Genomic DNA, 23,663 nt, shown 5'->3' with positions numbered 1-23,663 from the left:
CACACCAATCATTTCTATACCGATTTTTTGTTATCTTTTTTGCATACATAGAGCTTATAAGAGATTTATAAGAATGTTTGTTTTTCTCCGTAATGCATATCATTGATAGATCAGTAGTTTAGTGTGCTGTCATCAGTGTCTCAATGTCGTTGTGTGGGGTTTAAGACCTCCCCTTAGCGTAATGAATTTTAAAATTTTTTCAATCTTGTATATATATTTAAAGCGAAAAAGTAATAATATAGCAAAAAATTTTTCTAATTGTTAAATTAAAATTCAGAAGTTTTCTTATTTTATAGATTTGTTATACACAGTTGTTAGAAAAACTGCCTGCAAACTCAACATATACTAAAGATGTTGACACTTACACACGTTTGTACATAATGCTGCATAAGTGGCAGAACTAAGATCTTAGACCATTAAAAACTATAGACTATAAAACGCCTATCTAAAAGTTAAGCCAATAAATTTGAGCGCAGTGATGTCAGTTTGTGGCAAAAATAACTTTAATACGTCAATACCTTATACTTTAATACATTATAAAATGTCAAGTTTGCTTTCACATTTATCATACATTTTTTGATTACTTTTATGTATGGTGCACACAATTGCACAAAAAGATATACAACTGGTAAAGATATATTATTTCACAGAATATATTGTTTCACAGATGAGAGTTTATATTTATTACAATAGCAATATATAAAAAGTTTTGAAGAAATAAGATTACTATATTTATTCTTTATCAGAATATATCACATTAAAATATACTCTGTGTATTTTTGATATAAGGAATTTTTTTTTTAAATTTAAAACCTTAATTTTAAATTTTTAAGTAAAAGTAGTTCTGTAAAATTTTATATAATTTTTAATAATTTACATAAGTTGAAGTTTATATGATAGATATTAGCATAGATTTTTGTTCACATAGAGAAAATACAAATCATTACGGATTGTGGTTTCAAAAAAATTGCCTAATAGCTTTGTAAAATAAGATATTTTTATTTACACATTTATTAACAAATTAAAAAACATAACAATTTTCAATAGTTTTTAAGTCTATACTGAACAAATATGTCATCTGATAAATCTAAACAAAAGTAATTGAGTTAAAAAAAGGAAAAAATAAACTACATGAATTAACTGGAAATAAATTTATTTATTCATAATAACAAAACAAAAAATATATAAAAGTTTTAATATTGTACATTCTACAGGATCAGCACTCCCTATTAAAGAAAAAAAGGAGGGTTTGAGCTTTCACCCTAAATTTTAGCCCACACATTATGTGCCTTATGAGATGTGGGCCCCACTCTATTAGTTGCAATATGTTGAAAAAGGCATTGTAAGATTTATCTAAAATGAAATAAATTTTGATATGATTAAAAAAAGTAAAAACATTACTAATTAACTAAATATCAACTTTACTAACTAATTTACCTGTTGCAGATATTTTTTTCTAAAGCATTGTTAAAAATAGTCAATATTTGAAAGAAAAGACAGCTGTGTTACTAAAATTAAAATAACAAACAAAATATTATTATTTCATTTTAAATATTTTGTACAAAATTTTTTAAGAAGTGAATTTAAAAAATTAATTATAAGTAAATTTAACTATATAAAATCTAACTATCACCACCAGACAATAACGCTGTAAGTAATTAGATTCATATAAACATGATTAAATATCCAACATATAATTATTTATAACCAATAAAAAATAAAAAACAACTTGCTCACATTTAAATAAGATCATCTTTAGCATCTATAAAATTAACAGCCTGTCAAGATACAATTTCACCTACAAAACAGAACATGTTTTGTTAAAACATTAAAAAATTAAACTTTAGAAACTATAAAAACAGATTGAAAAATTAAAAAATGCATACTATTTATAAATAAAAGTATATTCAATAATTATATTATTTATGATAATGATTATAGAAGATTCAAAGATATTTCAAGAAATACAAAAAACTTATCGTATGCACAGCTACAATGCTTTGCGCATATCAGTTAAAATCGTCAGAGTTAACTCTTCCAATATTATAAACAGTATAGTATTATTTTGATGGATTTCTAAATTCTGTCATTATTGCGCACTCGGTTTGGAATGGTAAATGGGGGCGGGATAAAATAATTGTAAAACTCTAAATTTCCTTATTACTTTAATAATAAATATTTATAACTTTTTATTATTTTCAGAAATTTTGAATTAGATAAAAGGGTGTATTGAAAATACAAAATTAAAATTTTCAATTATGTTCTTGTTAAAAAGATATTTTTTCTATAGATTTTCTATTATATAAATGAACATGTTATATGCTCATTTCCCACGAACTCAACTTGTAGAAAAGTTGTAGAAAACTAGAAACGTAAAACTAAAACAACATAAGTATCTCAATTATACTCATACGCAACAAACTTCCCCTCGTTTCATGATATTTTAAGAATTTTTAGCTTTTTGAAAAATCTTTTTGTTTTTTAAAGAGTATAATATTGTTATATATGTTTGTATATAATCTCTATAAAACTTCAAGAGTATTATGTATTTTAAAATATTCAATAAAAATGAAAAAAAGGTAAGATGCCAATGGTAGGACTCAAACCACAGCTTTTTTGTTTAGAGGCTCTGCATGCTCTCCACTCGGCCATGCTGGCACATTGACTTGAGAAAATTTTAAAACTATATAATAAATAAAACACTATGAGAATAAACGCTATAGATCAAAATTAAGAAAGGGTTGAGGCAATGCAATTTTCAAGTGAAAGTCCAACTGTAAAACCTGATATATGTTTTAGTATATTTTAACATTACATAATTTGAAGTTTACATATGTTAGATAGTTACATACACATTTATTCACATTTTCTTATAAAACCAAGTGCTGCGACTCTTTGCCATTACCTCGGTTGCAATGGCTGCCAAGGGTTTCATGTCAAACATGCTCGAAGGAACACTACTACTACTACTACTATTTAAACTATTAAGTTTGGCAATAATATATATATATATATATATATATATATATATATATATATATTTATATATATATATATACATATATATATATATATATATATATATATATATATATATATATATATATATATATATATATATATATATATATATATACATATATATATACATATACATATACATAATGGTTGGAGGTTGGCTGCAAGAGCAGGTCCAACTATGTTTACAATATGTTTTTGCACCTTGTCTAAAAGAGAAGAGGGTATCATTCGATGATCCACTCCAGATATGGCAACAGAATTCCATACAAGGACGGATTTATATAGATGAAGAATAGAATCCTAAGTAAGAAAGTGTTCCTAAAAATCCTAAGTAAGCATGATAAAAAGATGCAAGCTTAGCAGATGCTAGTTTTGCAATAGATTTAATATATGGTTTCCAATAAAGATCAAAAGTAAGAGTTAATCCTAGAAGACAAAGGGTAGGTGATTCATTGAGTACATTACCGTTTGTAAATATAGGAAGATCTAAATTATTGTGATAACAATTAGCTGAAAAAAATTGAGTTTTATCTAAGTTATAGTTCACCAGCCACCCAGAACCCTATGTCGTAGCAGAAGTGAGATCCTTTTCAGGCTCAAATTTTCCCTCCAAGCATTCAGAGATTGTTGGCTTCTCATCAAGGCAATAAGTAGTAGTATCATCAGCTAACAATGCCACCTTTGATGTAAGAATATCTGGAAGATCCTTGATGTAAATTAAAAAGAGTATAGGGCCAAGGATAGAACCTTGAGGAACCCCTGAAGTTACAGGATATGAAGAAGAGTGCTGTCCATCAAGGATAATTTTTATACTATGATTGGAAAGTAAGGATTCAAAAATCTTAAAGATGATACCTGATACACTGTAAGAAGAAAACTTATGGAGAAGACCAGCATGCCAAACTTTATCAATAGCTTTAGTAATGTCAAGAGCAATAGTCTTAACCTCTCTACCTTTATCTAAGTGGTAGTTAAACGAGTCAGATTGCTCTCCAGAATTTTTGAAAATAGGTATAACAGGTCCTGCTTTCCAGCAGAGTGGAAAACAAGACTCTGATAAGCACTTGTTAAATAGTTTTGAAAGTATAGATGACAGCTCCGGAGAACAGTTTTGCAAGACTATAACAGGTTAAACGAACCACTATCTGTAGAAGAGTCTTAGCAGGAAAAATCACTTTAGATACAGAAGCTGGAGTGATAACAATGTCAAGTAATGGATCAACCTGTTTGTCAGGTCTACCAGGTAGAACACAACTAGTGGAATCAAGAGACGATATTGATGAAAAGTTTTGAGCTGACAATTTATTTTTGTATTTAGGTGAGGTGACATAATCTGGACCATATAAGAGCAGTAGAATAATAGATCTGCTCTTATTATACGGTTAAATGTTCTCCAGAAGTCATGGAAAAAATTGCATATCTAGGTCAAGTCATCGGCTCATTATGGGTAGATGTTTTGTTTGAAGGTAAAGCAACAGCTTTAGAGCAGCAGTAGTTTTCTGCGATTGTTTTGCAATTAGTTTTATAGCAGCAATCTGAGCTAAATATCTGGTATCCGAAAGTTTGTAAAGCAAGATTTTCCATCTAGCAGGACTGCAGCTGAAAACCAGATTATCATAGATTTTTATTTATTTATTTATTACAATAATTAAAGAAACTTATACATAAAAAGTTTAAAATTAATGAAGGAAAGCAACATCAGGCTTTCATATGCTGACAGTTGAGATTGCTGCAGCAGCATAGCATCATAAAAATACTTTTAAAAGAGTTTATTGTAGGTACATCAATTGCATCATGCGTTAATTTATTCCAACAGTTTACAACACGGTTTTTCCGAAAAGTGCCTACACTGGGTAACTTTTAATTAGTTAGGGTTTTAGGTTTTAGATTTACTTTTTTAAGTATTTATATGCTGAGTTTAATAAGAAAGTGTAAACACACCAACTTTTTTAAATTTGGTTTTAAACAACCTTATAATTTCTTCTACGGTGGTTCTTTGTGACAAGACCTGTTTTTTATTATAGTTTTAAATAATCTATTTTAAATAATTTATTAAAGAAAACATTATTTAAAACTACAATTCTCTGGTAATATAAACAAAGCAAATTTATTACTATGCACATCACTAAGTAAATTTATTTTATGCCTCATCAAAAATAACAAATGATTTAATTTTTTGTAATTAAAATCTCATAATTTTTTTTTATCTTTTGTCTTTTGGCGCTCCTAATATCTTAGCAAATGAGGCATGTATACCCCTTTTGTCCCTCCCTCTCGATAGCCCTGTACATGATTTGTTCTTAATTAATAAAATTTTTTTTAAATTGGACACTAATATACACTAAATAAATTTAAGAAAATTTAAAAAAGATGTTAGATTTTTATAGTTTTTATTAATAAATTAATATATACTTATTATTAAATAAAATAAGTTTATCAATTTTTATATAACTATTCTTAAAAAATTTTATATTTTTATATTCTCAGGAAAAAAAAGTAGTCAATGAAAATTTGGCGCCTTCGAAGCCTTGGCGCCTGGGTGAAAATTACCCATTTTACCCGCCTTCTGTCAGGCCTATGTATATATATATATATATATATATATATATATATATATATATATATATATGCATATATATATATATATATATATATACACACACACACTTAGTATTAAAAAAATATTTCTATATTTGTATAAGAAATTTTTTTAGATTTGAGTTTAAACCATCTAATTCATTTGTTGGATACAGCGAAGATAGTTGTGCTTTTATTGTAATTAAACTTTATCAAGAGTATGTTAGATATGGTGAAATTGACCATGATAAGGTTGTTTTTAGTGGACTTTTACTTAAATTAAACTTGAACACACTGTCAAATATGTCATTTTCACTGTATTGCAAAAAATAGTTTCATTTTATTTGTACAATATTGTGCGTTGTTTAGATTTTTGGAGAAAGTTGTAAAGTTTTATTAAAACTAGCTACTCCAGATTCTTTATTACGTGTTGCAAAAACAAGTTTGAAACATCATTTTAAATTCTATTGGAATATTTACTTTGAAGAGCAGTTTCATCATTCTTTAGCAGCATATCTTATCAATGAACTTGATAATACTGGTAGTAAATTTATGCAGGTATTATTTCATTGTTTTTTTTTTTCTCAGTCTTATAAACAACAGATATTTTATGTTGCAGTCTTATAAACAACAGATATTTTATGTTGCATTGGACTAGAAACTAAATTAACATTTAAATTTTATTTTTTTTAAGTCTTATTAAGACTTTAAAAATTAAATGTTAAGTTAGAAAAAATAATGTGGTAAAAAATAATGTGCTTAAAAAATCATGTAGTTGTGGTGTAGTGGTAGAGCATTCGCTTCATAAGCGAGAGGTTCCAAGTTCAATCCCTACCTCGTATTTAACTATTATCGTTTTTCTTAAAACTCTAAATAATTTTTTTTTAGGCATAAATTTTTATAATAAAACTATAAATTAATTTTTATATTAAATTTTGTTTTGACATTTTAAATAAATGTTTAAAAAAAAATTTATATACTTTAAATACTTAAAGATGTTTTATCATTTGTTTATTATTTTATTCACATAAATTTAATAGGTTACAACATTTTCAAGGCTTTTATCTCCAACTGACAAAATGAGCTTAGATATTGAGTTAAAAGATTTTAATATTGTGATGATTTCTCTTATGCAGTTTCAAACAGAAAAACTATTCAGGGATTGTTTACGGTAAAAATGTACTTTGATGATTATTTTTGAAATATAGATAAAATAAATCTAAAAAATATGCGATTGTTAATATAAGAAAAGATAGAATGTTGAATAATTTATTTTTTATTTTGTTCAAATTATTTATTGTAACATTTTTGTTTTACTTAATCATGTAAATAAATGTTTTTTGTCACAATGATTGTATAACAAAAACTGTTTTTAAAATCCCATGGTTTTCTGTAAAGTTTATCATTGTGGATTTATTTTAAAATATTTTAATAAAACCCAAAAATGTTGCTATGTACATCACAAAAAATATTTTGTTTAAATTCTATAATATTTTAATTAAATTAGCATGTTTGATTTAAAAAAAAATTAAACTTTGAGGCAAACAAAATTGGCTAACAAAAGTTTTTAGTTGCTTATAATAGTTTTTATGACATATTTTTATGGCATATTTATGTTTATAACATAGCATATTTATTTAATTGAAACAAAGAGTATAGGTAATAGTCTTATTTTTTTTATCCTAACCAATAAGAATAAAGCAAGAAAAATTTCAATGCATTCTTTTTTTTTGATGTTTTTATTTTAATATTTATTTCTGTTACAGTGATTTTTAAATTTTTAAAAGCAAAATATTGTCACATTACTTGTTTAATTATTTTAATCGAGAGTTTGTTGTAAAGATGTTGTTAGATGTTTAGTTATATATATAGTTATATTAGTTATATATATAGTTTAGTTATATATATAGTTATATATATAGTTTAGTTATATATTAGTTATATATATAGTTTAGTTATATATATAGTTAGTTTGTTGTAAAGATGTTGTTAGATGTTTAGTTATATATATAGTTATATTAGTTATATATATAGTTTAGTTATATATATAGTTATATATATAGTTTAGTTATATATTAGTTATATATATAGTTTAGTTATATATATAGTTAGTTTGTTGTAAAGATGTTGTTAGATGTTTAGTTATATTATGTTAAGTTCTATGTAAATTGTGCTTGATTATATTTTTAGAGTTATGTGCAATATTGAAAGTAATAAAAAACAGCTTCTTATCATTCAAGCAAATAATGCACAGGAGAGGAGCAAGTTAATTGCATGTGCACAATACATTTGTAAAGAACTAGAAGAGCAGTTTAAATTAAATAACATATCTGTTTTATTTATCCTGCAGTTGAACTATAAAGCTAAATGTCTAGACTTATTGAGCTCATGGTCATTCTGGGAATGTTGCCATATTGATGAGTTGCGAAGCTCAAACTTGCTGTATCTTTTAAAATATTATGGAAAATCTTTGAAAGAATTAGTTAACCTTGATGATGTAAAACCAAAAATGGTTCAATTAATATTAGGATGTGTACAAATGACTATTCGACGCCTAAGTGAAATGAAGCAAATGACTTTTGAAGAAATATCACAGCGAATAGATATTATAACAAATCTTTTAACAAATGCGTCAGATGGTAAAGAGATTTTTTTAAAACTTATTAAACTTTTAATATTGTTTAAGTATAACTTTATAAATCATTTTTAATTAAGAAACTTTATTTGTTACTTAGTGCCAATCATGTTTTATCAAACTATTGTTTATAAAAAAAAATTTTAAAATTTATGATTATAGTTATAAATATGTGGTTTAAATTTTAATCTTTTTTTGTTTCATTATGAATGAAAGACAGGCTTGGACAGGAATGGCGTGCGATTAAGTGCTATTGCTGACCACGCAAATGATTTTATTTTTTGACAACTTGACTACAACTGTTTAGATGTTTAAATGATTTTTTAACATTTTAGAAATGCGCTGAAAAAAGAAATGCTAGCTAAACTTAAACTAGGGAGAAAATTAAAAAAAAAAAAATTAAAAAACGAAAACGATTCCTTACTTAAAAGAAAATATATAAGCACTAAATGAAAACTCAAAAGACGCAAACTCAAAGCGAAAATTACTTTTTATTACATTTTTTATTGCATTTAAAATTAATTACTTAAAAATTTATCTTTTTAAATGTTTTTTTAAAGTTACACAAAATGCTTTTACAAATTAGTTCTAATGTTTGTTTAATGAATGAATAAATTTTATTTAAATTACTTAAAAGTGTTGCATATATTATTTTTAGATTGTAATCATTTTTTTTTTTTTTTTTGTAAAAATAGTAAAAAATAAATAAAAAAGCAATTAAATCATTTGATTGCAAACAAAGGTTTAATTTAATTTATTTATAACTTAAAGAAACTTAAAAAATTATCTTTGAAAAGAACACATGGAAAAATAGTTTCAAACAAATTATTATATTTAAATTTATCATTAAAAATTTAAATATAACTTCATTTGTTAATTTACACAAAATATGTTTATTTTAAACAACCACTATTTTCAAACAATCAGTTTTTTATTTTATTTAAAGCCTTCGCACAAAATAAAAAATTTAGAACAGATCAATGATTAAAAGTTATTTATAATGTAACAATTTTTTGGTAGCATTTAAATTTTTTAAACATCTAAACCACTGTGGTCAAGTTGTAAAGAGAAAAAAATTAAAAGCGTGGTCAGTTACAGCGTGTGATCGCACACCATTCCTGTCCAAGCCTGCAAAGGTAATTATTAATGATTTTAAACTGTAAAACTAATGGTTTTTTTGTTAAATGTATTCCAATAAAGTGTTTTGTAAAGCTTATAGTATTAAAATAATCATTTTCAGAAAGATCAAAATTAAACTATTCATTATAAATTGCATTTGAGTTTAACTATTTTTTAACTCTTTATTTTTATTAAAAATCACTTTTTATGTAGGGGATCAGGGGGTCAGCTATGATTATATTTTTGCAATTCATTTTTTTCGTTAATAGAGATTTTTAGTTATAATTATTATATGCAATAATATGTATTAAAAATATATTGTTAGAGTGAAATTTACTTTTTAATTTCTCTCAACTGAAGTTGTCTTTGATATATAATTTCTTTAATGAACAAGTGGTTTGATTTTTTCTTTATTTACTATTTAACTATATTATATTTATTTATTATTGTGTTAATATTGCTATATTTTATGTTATTATCATATTTAATTATCCTCTATGATATTTATTATTATTATAATATGTAATATAAGATTATAAGCAATGATATGTATTAAACATTTAAATTTATTTTTAAAATTAAGTTTATAAAAGATAACTTGTGAAATTTTAGGAATATATAATGAAAAATTGGAAATATTTGTCCACCCAAGAGTTAATTTGACAATTTACAGCCACCATTAGAAACAGGCTTTTACTTAAAAAGAAAACTTAGAAACAGGCTTTTACTTAAAAGGCTAACCTTGAAACAGGCTTTTATTTAAAAGGAAAATAAGTTAATAGTTATAACCCAATCACAGTATCAACTTTTTCAACTTAGTAACTTTAAATATTAGTAAATTGTTGCATTGGTTTGACAAAGTTTTAACTGTTTAGGTTATTTTAAAAATTAAGGTTATGATTTTATTGGACTATTTGTATCATGACAAACAAAATAAACTTAAGTTTACTGCAATCTTGAGTAAAATAAGAAAATTGGGTAATTCTGCATCAAATCCAAAAAAATTTAGGAAATTTTGAACCCCTATATTTTCTTCACACTTCTTTGGCTGTTGCATGCTACAAAGGAAATTTCACACAAAAAATGTTGGCCTAAAATGTTAAATGGTTCCCGAGATATTTCAATTTTAATATTGACCTGGTTTCCCAAAATGACCCAGTTTTCATAACATTTAAAAAAATATTTTCCTAAATGAAAAGAGAAATAACAAGATAAAAATACAAAAATGAAAATTTATGATGCTTTTTTTTATGCAGAATTCAATAAATGTATTTTAAGTGATGCTTAAAAATTAATAAAACAACATACTATATAATCTAACTTTGAATCGCATAGTAAACTTTGACTCATCTTTGGGGACCAATATCTTAAAACACCCCCATTCAAATTATTATTTTTATGTCTATATAATAACATAAGTTTATTCTTATTCTTTTTAGGCATTTTTGTTCATTAGATAATTATAATTTTGCGATATAAGAAACTCAAAAATTAAAAAAACTGATTTTTTAAAACAATCGGCATTAGCTGATTGTTACCAAGACCCATGCTGATGCATCAGCTAAATGGCATTGGCAGGCTGATGCATCAGTGCACCCTTAGTTGTAACCACAACTTAAGCAGTGGTTAAAACCCTCTCTTTAGACTCAAAAATAAAAAATATCTTGCATAAATTGATACTTGATAATAAAAATTGATAACTTTAACTACTAAAAAATACATCCCGCTTTGTTATTATATAAAACTGACCAAATTTGATACTGATGTGTATTTGTTTACTAAATTTTGGTAATTATACAGTTCATAAAAATTTCAGTTATAAAACCACATTATTTAGTAAAATTGTATTGGAATTATAAAAAATTAACAATTTAGTATATGTAAATAAAATACTTTCATGAACTAATTGCTCAGTAAAAAACAAAGAATGAATGCTTGCACAGTATTATGATTATCCTGGTATAGAGCCCTTCACAACCTACTTGAATGAGATTTATAGAAAATATGAAGATGATTTTGAGATATACTACAGCAATGGAAAACTATTTAAAGAATTTAAGAATATATAAATGAATACTACCAGATTGTATAGCACTTTTGGGTTTGGCAGCAGATGTACTAACATATCTTGAACAATTGGAATCTTACTTTGAAAAGCTACAAGCTCATTCTTAATTGCACACTCTCAATCACGGTACCTTAATCAACTTAAACAAAATATGGATCAATAAGCATAATCATTAGCATTTTTGCAGAAAAGTCCAAGATGAAATACAGAGCTATCACTGAAACACCCAACAATATTTTTGCATCTATTATGATATAATATAAAAACAATGAACATGTTCTAAAACGTATTTCTTATTATTTTATATCAGCCAACATTACACACACTGTAACTCATGTGCACAAACTATTTGAACTAATCTTACCCATACTAAGAATAAAATTTCTCAATTTGTTTAAAATATATTTATTCACTGATGTTTGTGCAGGACAGTAAAAAAATATAAAACTTTTACAATCTATGCCAACTAGAGAGTGAATTGGGTCTTAAAGCTGAATAATAGCTTTTTTACATGTCCTACAGAGAGTTATTATGAGGTGGGATCGGCAGTACTGTAAAAAGATTTTTAAGTCAAGAAAGTTTGAAACAACAAAACCAAAACCAAATGCTACTGTTTTATTTCCAATATAAACAAATTGAAAAAACTATCTGTTCCATATTAACTCATATAAAGTCATATTAACTAGTTGTTTTATTAACTTTTAAGCATGTTCCCTATGTATGTTAAGTAAATTTTTTGCATCAAAAAGTTTTTTATATTTTTGCTACTATTATTGTTCCTTATTTTATTAAAAAAATATTTTTTACACATGGACACATGGTTCAATGAACTTTGTAATTTGATGTGGAATTACAAAACTACCAATGTGCCAAAATTTTATTTGAAGGTTTAATTAACTAATATTTAGTTTGATAAGGCTCCAACTAACCAGTTAGGATTAACCCTAACTGCAGTTGCTTTTTCAATTAGTTATTATGATAAAGAATTTTATGGCAATCAAAAACCATACTTACCACAAGTTAATGTTAATAAATTTTGCTGCACCTATCTTTAACAGTCTGTCAATGTAAGTTTAGCTGTGTCCAGTCCCTAACAGTCAGTTAATACATATTTGTTTCCCATTCCTTATCTCTAACGATCAATTAATGAATGTATTCTTTTAAATATATTTGATGAATAAAATAATATAGTTTTAATTTGTTACATTAAATACATTAGTAATATAAAAAAATTGAACAATTTATAATGAAATGTTTAATAGCAATGATAAAAACCAGGCTTTGTAATTGAAAAAAAAAGGTTATTTGAAAATGATAAAAAAAGAATTTAAAAATTTTTTTAAAATGTTTAATTAAAAAACAAACAATTGCTCAATCAATAGCAGGAAGAGCCAGCAACTTTTTAGTGCCTTTAGCAAGATATTGGATGTTGTTGCAGAGGAAAATGACATGAGCATCCTAGTTACTTGGTCTGACTTCTATGTCCCTCAAAATCCAAACATTATAATACTAAATGGTGTTACTTTTTTTTTTTTTTTTTTTGGGGGGGGGGGGGGAAACCGATCATTAACTTAATCACTATAAAATACTTACTTCCTGCTTCCTGGTCATTCATGTGTCCAGAAAGTGAATATAATGAAATTGAAAAACTCATAAGAAAAGCTGATTTCTATAGTCCAATTGGTTTGATAAGGTTTCTTAAAAAAGTTAATTGAAACAATCCTTATCATTATCATTATGTTATTTAAATAAATCCAGTCTTTCAATGCCTATTCTTTAACAATAAAACCATTAAACTACAAGTTAACTTTGTCCATGTAATGATTTTAAAATGCAGTATAACGGTAGAGTCTTGTTAGATAATATACAGCAATTACAGTTTATTATTTTACAGTTTACAGTTTATTATTATACAGTTATTTTTTTTACTGTTTCAGCTGCAAAATTTAAAAGTAGTTAAATGCTTAAATCACAAAATTGTTTTTAACATGTTTTTAACTACTGTTAAACCGCTGTTAAAACCTTGTCATTATGAAGATATGACTATTTCACTATGACAAGGTTCTAAATCCATTTTGGGGACATTTATTTTTGTAAAAAGAGTGAAACATTTTAGTGAAAAATAGTAGTACTAAAAGCAAATGCTTATCTTATTATGGGTAAAAAAGTTTTTCAATTGGTACTAAAAAATTTTTTGGTATGAACATAACAATTTTTGACATATATTTATTCAAAGCTACTTAGGGATCAGTTAGAACCTTGTTAAACTAATGAAATTAAATTACTTTTACTTTTAAAATACAAGTTTTTACCCATTTCAGGTTTGTTAATATCTTTATAATTACATAAACAAAAAAAAGTTTTAAACTTGTTTGTTTTTACTAGCTAGCTACTTTTTTTTTTAATTGAAATAGTTTAAATAATAATAAATAAATTGAAATTGAAATTAAATTTTATTTGTTTTAAATTTTATCTTGACATGAATAGTTAATAAATTGATATATTTAAGCACAATTTAAATTTATTTGATAAATTAGGCAAAGTGCCTTTTGTCATGGAACATTATAATTGACATAATGTTTTATGTATTTTTTCAGATATTGAAAAAATGTTCATCACAACTGTATTAAAGCTGATAGAAACTGGCTTAGCTGCAGAAGAAAGCAAATGCCATCCTGATTATGTTACAAATTGGATTCAAAATGAAGCAATAGAACAAAAGTATCAACCATCATATGGAACATTTAGTCAAGCATTATTCTGTTATATGGAAGATCGCATTGTGCCTGTTCTCTCATCTATTGTATATAGTATAGATAGATTTCATAACCTTGAAATTGTTCACAATAAACCAGAATATACAAAGCTGTGGTTGGAATTGTTTTCTAAAATCAGGGTTATCTCTAATATTTCACCTAATAAGCTATTGGATTCATATTTTCATTGCAAGTTTCCATTTTCAGACAGGGTTTTTCAAGAAATTGAAAATGCACTACGAAATTGTATACAACTAGGTATAAAATTTATACTTATACATATATATATATATATATATATATATATATATATATATATATATATATATATATATATATATATATATATATATATATGTATGTATGTATGTATGTATGTATGTATGTATGTATAAGATATTTAATAAAATCAAAGTAAAATGCAAAAACATCATAAATTTGTTTTACAAAATGCAAAATCAAAAATGTGAATATAAAATAATAATATAAATAAAATAATATAAAATAAGAGATAAAATAAAAAGGATTATTATTGAGATTGAACCAAAAAATAAAGAAATCCTTATTTCAAATCAAATCAAATACATTCTTAAATTTTGTTACATCAATAATATTTACAATTATTATTAATTACTAATTTTAATTTTATTTTTACTAAGATATAATTGTAATTATAACAAGTATAATAACATTTATTGAAATGTAGTTTTTAATTAATGTTAGTTGTAAAAGCCAACTCAAGTTGTAAAAACTAATTTCTTATAAAAACAAAGTAAACTTATTTTCAAGCTTATAAAACTTATTTTTAAAATGCTTAATAATAATAATTAATTATTTATAAGCATTAAATAATTATTTATTATTTATAAAATTATAAATTTGTTTGTGTAAAATAATTTGTTTAAAAGTGAGTTTCTATTAAGCATTTAAGTAATTATATGAATTAATTGATATAATGTATGTAATGAATTAGTTGAAAATGAGTAATTTATAAAAAATAATAATAATATGTAATAGGAATAATAAGATTTTAGCTTTTATTGTTTATATGGTCTTATAAAAATAGTATTACTGATTTAATTATCAGTACTGTTTTTTTCCATCTTTACACTTTTTGTTAACGTCTTTTTCTTTTAAATGACAAACGCCACCTTACAAATAGTTACTATGCTGAATATTTAGTTAATGATAAGAAATTATTAGATTTTTATTTGTTGGTATATTAAGATGCAACACATGAAACACACGACTACAAACATATTTATGAAACAGTTGCATCATTACCAATGGCCAGTGTTATAATAAAATTAAATACTATGGAAGTAAATGATTATATATTTCACTTTCTGCGTTTAAAGTTTCCTGATCATTTGCAAAGCTCTGAGCTAAGTTTTTACAAAGTAATTTTTTATATATTTTTTTTAAGATTTAAAAACCATATTGATGTTTGTAAAATAAAAATTTGTACTTTAATAATTTTAAATTAATATAATATAAATATTTAGATTTTGGAATTTGGTTTGATTTCCTTTATGAATATGGTAATTATTTCAAGAAATAAATACTTTAATGCTTGCGCTATAAAATATAATGATATAATTAACAACAATGACTGTGATATAGTGTCTATACATATTGCTTTGAACACTAAAGTATTTGAAGAAAGACTCAAAAGTATTTCTTTGATGCTTATCCTTCAACCACAATTGAAAGAGACTGCATTAGGTCAAGAATCAGAAATTGTAAGATTTTTTTTTTTTTTTTACAATAATAAGAATTCTAAAATAAAATATTAAAAAGAGAAACTCTGGGCAAAATGTTTGTTCATATGTTATTTTTTTTTTAACTGAATAAACAAACTTTATTTGATTTAATTAATTTAGATTTTTTTTATTTAGAAAATGTTTAAAAGTTTAAAAGGATCAAAAGTAGCCAAAAAGAATCTGACAATAAAGATGCCAATATTTGTATTAAAAAATAAATTGTACCATATAGTGTTCAAATTTAATACTTGAATACATTTTATTTCAAAAATAAAGTACATGAACATAGAATAATAAAATAATTTGCAGAATTGACAGTCATCTCAGTTGCAAAAGTTGTAAACCAAAAAAACTGGATAATTTATAGTGTACTTATGATGCATTCACAACAAACAAAAGTTGCTAGTGAGTGCATCAAAAATTACTATAAATTGCAATGTAAATTGTGTGTGCTAAAAAATGCTTAACTCGTGCTTTGTCTGAGAACATGACACATTGCCACATTTTAAAAGTTATTTCAGTAAATTTTCGTTTATTTATTTTAAAACATTTAAGTAAAAAATTTTAATGGCACACTTTGTAATGAATGTATATCAACTTACGTTTAAAATACATAAAAAAAGCAAATTTATCTAATACTGGAGACAAAGTTTATAAGATGCATTATTTATTACTTAATAGTATTGCAAAATGTTTTGTCTTTTTTTAAAAATGATTAGAATCAGTAATGAAACTACCTAATAATCATTTTTATCAACAGGCATTAATGGTAAGGTAAACCGAGCTGCCTATTAACACAAAACATCACAACATAGCTCATAGCATAAGATATAAGTAAGTAAGATATAAGTATAAGATATAAGTATAAGTATAAGTACACATAACATCAAGCTAAATGTTAACAGACATTATTATGTGTTTCCAGAATGATAAAAAAAAGGTAGTCAACACAACCTAGCTCTACATCAGTAATGCTGCTTAAGACTAAACACTGCCAATAAACACAACTTGCAAATAACACCTTGTCAAGTTGCACAATTTAGCATCGTATTTTATTTGTTATAATATTTTAAATTAAGGAACAAACATATTTTATAAACAATTTGGATAGTTAATTTGTAAATTAAGTAAGCGGCTCATAAAATTTCTTATACTTGGTCATAATTAATTAAACTACCAAAAAATACCAAAGAACTTAATAACAACAAAGTATTCCAATATAAAAGAAAACATATAAAATCACTTAAACTTAAGATCATTTTAATCAGTCAATATAAAAATTTGATAAAATTTGATTTTTGAAAATAATGTATTGACTAATATTAATACTAATAAACATAAAAACTCCAAATAAGTATAATTTCAATTACCTTAGATTCAATGATGCATGCATAATAGAGTGTTCTTAAAAATTATGGAAATTTGAAAATCAAGAGGCTTGTTGCAACAATCAAGAGTCATAAAAACTCCAAATAATTAGCTATAATAATCTTAAACTTAACAGTCGTAATATCATAGATTATCTGAAAGTACTGAGAAACAAAAGGAATAGCATAATAAAAATTAGATATACATAAAGTTGTATTTCAATTTAAATGTAAAAATACCTATCTTCTCTGGTTGATGAAGCTGATTGGTTAAAGAAATTAAAATTAGTAACTTAAAAAATAATAAGGAATAAAGATATGTAGTTTAACTAATTTTTTTCATTTTGATTTTGATAATTAATTATAATAATTAAGATTCATACTTAGTTGTAAGTTTCTTAGTTCAACTGTAAAAAATAATAGAAGTTGAGACCATTTAGCAAAAAATGCTGTCAAGTAACACTACAACTTAGTAACACTGCTTGACTGGCAAGGATAAGAATCTTACTCTACACAATTCAAATTAAAACCACTTTTAAAACATAAAACATTAACACATTTTATAATCTATATACATTATTTTACTCACATTAACATACTTATTAAAATCTATAAATTATGAACATTAAAAAATTATGTAATATTTGTTAAATAACATACCTCACGATGCATGATATCAACTTATAAATTAAGAACATTACAAAATCTAACATTAATTGTAATAACATTTTTTATCTACCGTACTCTAAATGAAATATTTATCAGTTTAAAAAAAAAAACAATTAAGTTTTCTTGACAGCGTAACAAATAGTTGAGATATGCCAACTCTATTAAACATTTGACCTTGAAATTTATTGGTTGTTATTGAATATGCCAATCTTAAAAGAAACTGATAAAGTTTCAGAACAAAAAATAATTTAGAATTTGATTGAAATAAAAAAATTTGATAGAGGAAAATAAATTTGAGAAATAAATGGCTGTTTACAACCAGAAACACTGGTCAAAACCGCTGCATCAATAAAATTATTTTGAAGATCACAAACTTTTATTTGAGTGCCATTGCATTACCTATCCTTAATACCTAAATTTTTAAGTAACAATTACATAACTGCTAATTGACATTAGCAAGTGTTACAATACCACATTAAAAAAAAAAAATCAAATACTATCACTATAGAATATGTAAATTCGTACAATTTACTTTGTTAGTTTAACAACTGGTTCATTATTAAAGTTAATTTTGGAAATAATTAAATTGACATTTTTCAAAAAATCATCAGTGATGATTTTTCGAAAGGCCTCTTGTGCTTAAAGTTTAATTAATAACATAAATATAAAAATACTTTGTATTAGTGTATTTTTTGGGAATTAAAAAATATTTTTAATAATAACTATTTTGAGAAAAATAGATTTAGTTTTATTTACTGGTTTGACTATCTTTTACTTTATATTGGTTAAAAATTGTATTTCAAGTTTATATATATATATATATATATATATATATATATATATATATATATATATATATATATATATATATATATATACTTGTTTCTCTGCGCAGCGATCTTGTTTGTCAAGGTTCGTGTTTCAGAGTTACAGAGTTGAGAGAGGGTTATAACCACTATTAAGTAGCCTCTTCATCTGTAGTGGCCTTCTCGGCCTTGAGGAGGTGGATAACAAAAAATTATATATGTATATATATATATATATATATATATATACACATACTTTTGAATTAAAACATAAAACTTGAAGTAAAGAAATTTTTTTTTAATTTTTTTTATTCATCTAGCAGAACTCTTTTATTTTTCCTAAAAACAAATACACATATAAATACAATGCAATATAAAAAATACTAAAATACACACACACGCACATATTTATATACACTTTTGTGTCGACAAGTAACCATGTCTTATGTCAACAAATAGCAATTTTATTTAAATATTTTTTTTAGTTTTTTATGTCAAATACATAAATAGAATTCCAAATTAAAATAAAACTTTCAAATAGAAAATTTCAAATCACTCAAATCAGAATCAGTTTGCCTCTCTAAAAAAATTTATTAATCCTTGTAAATTCTGCCATAACAAAAATACAACAATAAAGTAAATTGAAGTAACTAAAAAGAATTTTAGCATTTTCCAGTTGATCTAAAATATAAAATAAAACTTGTTTTGTCAGCAACCAATATTGTTCTGAAAAAGACTAATGACACGACAAAACACCTTTACGAGTCATTATTAACTTAGTAAGAATCTAAGCAGACTTAGTAAATTATATAACAAAAGTACCAATAATGGATAAACTTTTTTGTTATTAAAACTGCGAATTAAATCAAATTAACCAAAGAACAATAATAACTCTCTTTTAAAGCTAAGAATGATTTATCAGCTAAAGTTATTCTATTTGCATAGAATACTTTGCTTGAACCATGAGAACATTAAGTAACGCATTTAGAAAATCCTAGAATATGCTTTAAAATAACATAATGCAACAGTAAACTTTTATATATATATATATATATATATATATATATATATATATATATATATATATATATATATATATATATATATATATATATATATAGATATATATATATATTCTCTAGCGCTATTAGACACGTTTTTTCTACTTTAATGATTTTTTACGACCAAAAACAGCAATTTCATATAATTCAAGTGCGTTTAATAGTGTTTTCATAAGAAATATATATATATATATATATATATATATATATATATATATATATATATATATATATATATATATATATATATATATATATTAAGGTGATGCAAAATTTTTAGGTTCAAAACTTTGGTTGTATTCAAGCTTGCCCTTGTTCTACATGACAATAGTAATTATTGGGCAGAATTTGAAGCAAATTGTATAATATTTATGGGTTACCATTGTCACATTTTTGGTATTAGGTGAAAAAAAAGTTTCAACTTATTATTTTATATTTAATTTTTATTTAGTTAATATCATGTGGACTGTTGATGTTAACTGTTTAAAAACAATACTGCTCAATAAAGATTTAGTACAGTATTTTTTGTACATACTACTACTATGCACTAGGCAATCAAAAATCAATTATCTATCATCAACAGTCATCTTCATCAGTGCAGACTTTGAGGCAACTGGAAATTCCTTTAGGTGAAGATTAACCAATTGAAGAAAAAACTGCTTTCAATTTTTCGTAATGCTTCAGTTAAAGGATATTAAAAGTGCTATGCCTCTTTCATGTCAATCGTTGATGACCTTTATTTGGGGAACCTTGTTTGTTCTTTATTTCAATATATGTTGAATCTATTTCCCACTCTGAAAATTCTTTCATTAAAAATGATTCAGCTTTTTTTTTTACCCTCCAAAATAATTTCCAAAAAAGTTCTACAGTACATTGTGTAATGAAAGAAGACAATTGACTATGACAGTTGAACAAGTCTTTTGAGAGATTTATGTCTTTACTGCTGTTTTAGGTTGTTTGCCAATCAAAGAAAGCCAATCCTACTTAATATTTTGAAAAATATCAGAGGTGGCAATGAAAAGCTTTTGCTGCAGCAGTTGCTTGGACCTTGAAACTTTACATTAAACTCTGATGTTGTGTTTGATCCTCTGAGAAAAATAAGGCACAAATTCAAGAGTTTTAAGTAATTATCCCTGGGTTGTTGATCTTTAACTGCTTAACAATAGTATACTAACATTTATTCACGAAGTTTGATAAGAAATTCACAATTAAAAAGTTTTTCATTCTCTAATGACTATAGCTCTTTGTTTATTGCTGGTCATTGAGTTCCTCCACTGGTTCCAAATGCAGTTGTAATAATGGTAGAAAGCATGAATTCAAACACAGTTCCTGCATGCTATACATATAAGATTTTGCTCCATTATGGTGCAGACATCGATGTTCAACCCAGTGTTGGATAAAGTGGTCTCAAAAATCAGTCCTCAAACATGTTCATTTGATTTTCAATCTTCAAGAGCCTTCATACAATCATCAGCTTATTGCTTACCCATACTTTGACCAATCTTTGGGATGTCCAGGAATTTTTCCATCCCACCACCATTTTTTTCCATCACAAGGATGGTGATTCTATCCACTTGTGACCATGGTGATTCTATCCACTTGTCAACATTGTGACCATTGGTGGTCACAATGTTGACCACTAGTGATATCAGGTAAGAGCTTTCCATCCCAATGCAAAAGAAGTGGATTTTTAGGAGAGAAATTGACCTTGTTAGCTGTAGTCACCGCTTCACTAACCAATTGCCTTATTCTGTGGATTGTGCTGTACAACAATAATAAATCTTTTACTGAGTGACCAAGAACCTGAGCCACAGTTCCAACCACAAAGAGTGCAGGGTGATCAGAAATATTAACCTAATCAAGAAATGTTACAGCATTATCTGATAAAACTTTTATCAACTTTTTCGTTGAACCACTTGTGCTGAAAGTGGAAGGAATCATCATCATCATCCAAGGAACTAGACCTACTTTTACTCACAATGTTAATTGCCAATGAAGAAAAAACAAAGTTCAGTTTTTTCCATAAATTAGCTTTACTGCTTTGATGCCTGATTTTCATTTTAGTTAGAACTGCTTGAATTGTTGCAAGAATACTTTTTTTTCTTCTAAATGGTGGAAAATCAACCTTTAAAGAACATCCCCTTTTGAAGAAAATCTAGCAGTTGACAGAATTTGTCTAGGTTTACCAACAAGCCACACCTCAGCAGAAGATCTAGTGATTGCCATATTATTAATTTCCAAATTGAACAGAAAGCAACACGTTAACAATAAAACATTATACAAATATAGTTCACAGAGGGTTAAATAGTATTAGACAATTTGGCTGGTTTAGTGAATAATATGTAACCTGTATATAATTTGTATTCTAAAATGTAGATTATGTATAGTTTAGAAATTATCTGAAAATTCTACTCATTATAAGTTAATCAGATTATTCTTATTTCATTATTATTCTTATGTATTATGGTATAATAATATCAATATAATTACTAATATTTGGTTAATTTATCTTATAAAACATCACAACTCCTAAAATTGCTTTTATTAGGTATCGTCCATTAAGTATTTATGCTCGGATGTAGGAGAGGGGGTCTGTAAATAGCGTATATGAAATGGGGGGCAGGGGGTCAGTTATAAACATAGATCACGTCACTTTGCTTCAAAAACAAGAAATTTGGATTTGTCCATTCACAAATCATTTCTTCAGTCTATATTTGAAAAAACAAAGAAGTAATTTTAAAATATTTAAGAAATATTTAAATAAAATTTAAAAGCCCTTAATTAGTTTACATTATATTACTTTAAAATATGTATTAAGTTATGAAATCATATTATAATCTAACATTTTTAATACTTTAAATATCCAAATTATCCATAATTAATACTATAAACATCCAATTTGAATGTGCTTGAGCTCATTGAAGCTCATTTCCAATTTATGCTTTGAGAAGAGGTTTTCAAACAGCTATTCAACCATTTAAGCCAACAGTTTTCAAGTGAGGTCTTAGTTGTTTTATTATGAGCAGCATCGAAGTTAGATATTATTTCTTGGGCTGTTAGTTGTCTATTTCGTTTACATGAGAGTATAATTGACTTTTCTTCAGCCTTTGATGGTTTGCAATGATGTCCAGTTCTTTTCCTATCTTCATTTGTACCAGTACATTTAAACTGACGAATAGTATCACTCACTGTTGATTGCAGTATTTTCAACAATTTTTGAATATATCTAGTAGAACGACCATCATTTGCCAGAGCAACAGTTGAAGAATATGTTTCTAGTGATAAATTACATTTGTTTGAGATTTTATACTATATTAAAATTTTAAATTACTAATATAAAATTTTAGTCTAACAATAATCGAAAATTTTATAAACTGGAAATTAAAAAATAATATCAAATTTAATTCAACTATGTAAAATATTTACTAAATTAATTTATTAATTCAATATATTATATTAACAAAACTATGCTTTGCTGACAAAAGAACTTTTGAATTTTATTTACAAATTTTTTACTAAACATGTTTGAGCATGTTTATAATACAAAAACGAAGAAAGTTTTTGTATTATAAAAGCAGTTTTCTTTTCTAAAGCTGAGAGAGTTAGAGTGTTGGTCAATTGTGGTTTTGAGTCTGAAATAAAAAGTAAATGCAATAATGCATTAAAACAAATGTAAAAACATCTGCTGTAAGTTTTTTTTCAAAATTATAGATGTCTATCTCTATTAATAGAGTCAAAGAGCTATTCATATTTTATAATTATTAGTAAGTACTTTAAATCCCAAACATCACATAACATACACACATTGTTGAACCTTTTGA

The 23,663-nt window shown here is 25.1% G+C and overlaps 1 protein-coding gene across 7 annotated transcripts in view; it reads left to right on the top strand.

Moving 5' to 3' along the window:
* Nucleotides 1–23,663, top strand: part of LOC136091511 (E3 ubiquitin-protein ligase rnf213-alpha-like) — a 171,381-nt gene that overhangs the window by 88,950 nt on the left and 58,768 nt on the right. For all 7 annotated transcript variants that reach the window (XM_065819150.1, XM_065819148.1, XM_065819147.1 and 4 more), the window contains 7 exons: nt 5,736–5,850; nt 5,968–6,156; nt 6,639–6,769; nt 7,789–8,237; nt 14,018–14,434; nt 15,404–15,576; nt 15,682–15,918. In XM_065819150.1, coding sequence (XP_065675222.1) covers nt 5,736–5,850; nt 5,968–6,156; nt 6,639–6,769; nt 7,789–8,237; nt 14,018–14,434; nt 15,404–15,576; nt 15,682–15,918 — 1,711 coding nt within the window. The remainder of the gene's footprint in view (nt 1–5,735; nt 5,851–5,967; nt 6,157–6,638; nt 6,770–7,788; nt 8,238–14,017; nt 14,435–15,403; nt 15,577–15,681; nt 15,919–23,663) is intronic.

The sequence above is a fragment of the Hydra vulgaris genome, chromosome 15 (genome assembly GCF_038396675.1).
Source record: "Hydra vulgaris chromosome 15, alternate assembly HydraT2T_AEP".
Classification (NCBI taxonomy): Eukaryota; Metazoa; Cnidaria; class Hydrozoa; order Anthoathecata; family Hydridae; genus Hydra; species Hydra vulgaris.
This window is presented reverse-complemented; position numbering and strand designations above follow the sequence as displayed.